At 55.1% G+C, this 3,383-nt stretch overlaps 1 protein-coding gene across 1 annotated transcript in view; it reads left to right on the forward strand.

The window, feature by feature from the left end:
• RPS11 (ribosomal protein S11) overlaps positions 1-1,569 on the forward strand; it is a 2,372-nt gene extending 803 nt beyond the window's left edge. Inside the window, exons 2-5 of the mRNA XM_006868410.1 lie at positions 11-94; positions 280-355; positions 633-762; positions 1,446-1,569. Coding sequence (XP_006868472.1) covers positions 11-94; positions 280-355; positions 633-762; positions 1,446-1,569 — 414 coding nt within the window. The remainder of the gene's footprint in view (positions 1-10; positions 95-279; positions 356-632; positions 763-1,445) is intronic.
• The last annotated feature ends 1,814 nt before the right edge of the window (positions 1,570-3,383 follow it).

The raw sequence follows: 3,383 nt of genomic DNA on the forward strand, positions 1-3,383 counted from the left end.
AAACAAAAAGAGGGTCCTGCTGGGAGAAACTGGCAAGGAGAAACTCCCGCGTTATTACAAGAACATCGGTCTGGGCTTCAAGACACCTAAGGAGGTATGGGGAAACTTGCAGAAAGAAAGGATGAGACACCCCCCGCCCCCCAGTCCTTCCACGTGTGCCTAAGCCCGGTTATCCTGGCCAAGTCTGAATGGCTGCCAGGGGGCTGCTGGGAATTGTAGTTTTGTGTGCCACGCCCCCTGCCTGTCCGGTACTTAACTTCTCTTCCTTATTCTGTCCAGGCCATTGAGGGCACCTACATTGACAAAAAATGCCCCTTCACTGGTAATGTTTCTATCCGAGGACGTATCCTGTCTGGTAAGTGAGGGTGGGTATCTGAGTGAGAAGGGGGCTGGAGGCTGTGACTACAGAGTTTATTTATTTATTTTTTGTGACTACGGAGTTTTTTATTAATTTTTTGGAGGTAGTTTTGAAGAGGAGAAGGGGCTGAGAGATTGGGGCCGTCACTTAGATAATGTCTAGTTTCATGATGTCATTGTGCACTGGTAGGACCCCTGCCAGACCTTCCTTACTCCCAGCATCCCCTGGGTGGCCCTTGGCCCTCTTCCTCATGCAGCTTGACCTCTCCCCCTAGGTGTGGTGACCAAGATGAAGATGCAGAGGACCATTGTCATCCGCCGAGACTATCTCCACTATATCCGCAAGTACAATCGCTTTGAGAAGCGCCACAAGAACATGTCTGTACACCTGTCCCCTTGCTTCAGGTGAGCATGGGCACCTGATTGGGGTGGCATTTTGGGCAAAGCCACAATCAACTTTCCAGCTGCTCCGCGGGAGAAAGATGAGGCTTTCTACTCCTGTAAAGATTTACACCCTCGGAAACCCTGTACAGGGTCGCTATGGGTCGGAACCGACTCGACGGCACTTAACAACAACAACATGAGGCAGAAAGTTCAGTAGATTGGTATGCCAGACAGGAGCCTTGGAAAGATGGCAATCAAGTGCTGCTTTGTTAAACTGTTTTCTTGGGAGTGAGTTTCTGTGTTCCTGGCTTGGTGTGTGCTGCTCACAGGCAGCAGACAAGGGAAACGACTGGGCAGCCAGGGCTGGAGGAGGTGACTGCTGGTGCCAAGACTGGCCTGAGTTGTCATGATCTGGGACCACTCTGGCTGCTGGGGGCGAGGACCTAGACTAGAGGAGCACAGGTGGAGGCAGGGAGGCTGCCTTGAGAGAAGAGACCCTTTGGGGCTCCAGTTTTGTCTTGTATGACAAAGACCCCAGCAGTGCCTGGACAAGGGGTTACCATTGAGGGAACTCCCAACTCATAACAACTCCCCCTCTACCAGGGATTTCAGCAGCTGAGTTTTTGGAAGTAGATTATCAGGCCTTTCTCCCGAGGTACTTGTGGGTAAACGCCTAACCTTTTGTGCACTCCCCTCTTCTGCAGGGATGTCCAGATCGGAGACATCGTCACAGTGGGCGAGTGCCGGCCCCTGAGCAAGACTGTACGCTTCAATGTGCTCAAGGTCACCAAAGCCGCTGGCACCAAGAAGCAGTTCCAGAAGTTTTGAGGCCGCCCATACCCCAAGTGAATAAAACTTCTTTTTCCCATTCCCAGGCTGGACTTGTGAGATCTTTGGGGAGGGCGGGGGGGAGGTTGGAGGGGATTTTTCCCTGAGAACAGAACACGGTTCTTCTGGGAAAATAGAAACCTAGCCCACATCTCTACCTCCTGCCTCCCACTCACTTCTGAGTGAAGGCCAAGACCCTGTGTCAGCTGCTGTTCCTCTGGGTCTCTAATTGTCACTTCAGCTTGATGTCTCATTAAACAAGCCCAGCTACCAGAGGTTAAGGTTCCTCCCCCCAATCCCTGGGGAGGAAGTAAGGGTGGAGGCCGCTGGGTTCTTCCCCACCCCACCCCCAATCTGAGGCTTCCACTGGAGCTCTGGGGGCACTAGAGGCCTTCCTAACCCTGAAGTGAAGACTTGGCTTCAGCTGGTATCCCCTGAGGAGAATGAGAATAGGAAACACAGGTTGGGCTCTGCCCTGTGGGCTTGTGGCAGACTTTAGGATTCTACTGGTCAGTGGTCATCCTCCCTTTGAAGGGAAAGAAACGCCTCCTTCTAAAGGCCCAGCAAGTAGCTGTCCCAAGTCTCACTCAGGTTCTGGAAACTTCCTCAGTAGCAGCTGCCTCTTAAAACCAAGGAAGTGGGTCTGGGGGCCAGTGTTGCAGCAAAGGCCAACCTTCAGCTCAGTAGTGCTGCCCAGCCTGGAGGGGAGGTGGAGGTAGGAGTCCTGGGTGGGGAGAGAAATCAGAGCAGGGCATAGGGTGCTGTTGAGGCTGAAGCAAGCTGCCAGGACTGAAGATGGAGAGACCCTAAGGTGAGAGAGATGCCGGGCTTCCTGGGCACCGAACAAGGAGAGACCTGACCGCGTCTGAAGACTGCAGGCGGGACTGGTGAAAGACAGCTGCAGAGACCTTGAGCAGACAGAAGGAAGCTGGAGAAGGCTCGGAGCTCTGGGTGGAGGGCAGAGACCCCCTCAGGGCTCAGCCAGCCAGACCTGGGCTGCTTCTGCTGGTGGTATGCCTCAAATGCTGGAGGTGCCGGTCCCCGGTCCCTATCCCCCACACCTGTACCAGGGTCTTAGGTGAAGCACTGGTACGAGGGTTGGGAGAGAGGGCCACGAGGAAGAGAAGTCACTGCCTGCAGGGCGCTGCCTCCCCCTGCCTTTAACCCCGGCCGATAGGGGCGGGGGTTCCTGCCAGAGGAAGTGGGCCAGCATCAAAGAGGGCAGGAAGGGGCAGGGACAGGGCAGGGGGTGGTGCACCCCACCCTGGTTTCAGCCCGCTCCACCCTGTGTGCAAGGGGGACAAAGACCCAGAGAAAGAGGGATAAACACAAAAAGGGGGGAGAGACCAAGCGGAGCCGGTACCGAAAAGGAGAGAATCAGGGAGACAGTTCTAGAGGGTGAGGGGGACAACAGGGACCCCCAGAGAGGGACAGGGAGCCGGTACCGAAAAAGAGAGAATCAGGGAGACAGTTCTAGAGGGTGAGGGGGACAGAACAGGGACCCCCAGAGAGGGACAGGGGTTTAGGTGGCAGAGGCCTAGAGAAAGGACAGGGATTTGCAAGAGGGAGATGAGACAGTCTCAGAGAAGGAGACAGGGACCTAGAGAGAGGAAGACAGTCCCAGAGAGAAAGGAAACAGTCCTAGAGAGGGGGGACAGACAGTGGTGGGGGGACCCAAAGAAAGGCAGGCAAAGACAGGAGGACAGAGACCTTGAAGGAGGGATGGTCTGGGGGAGCACAGACTGCAAAGAGGGTTCCAAGGCCGCTTAGAGTGGGCAGTCCCCCTCTCCCACAGGTGTTTCCTTTGAGGGTAG

This window comes from Chrysochloris asiatica, unplaced genomic scaffold (assembly GCF_000296735.1).
Source record: "Chrysochloris asiatica unplaced genomic scaffold, ChrAsi1.0 scaffold00116, whole genome shotgun sequence".
Lineage (NCBI taxonomy): Eukaryota > Metazoa > Chordata > Mammalia > Afrosoricida > Chrysochloridae > Chrysochloris > Chrysochloris asiatica.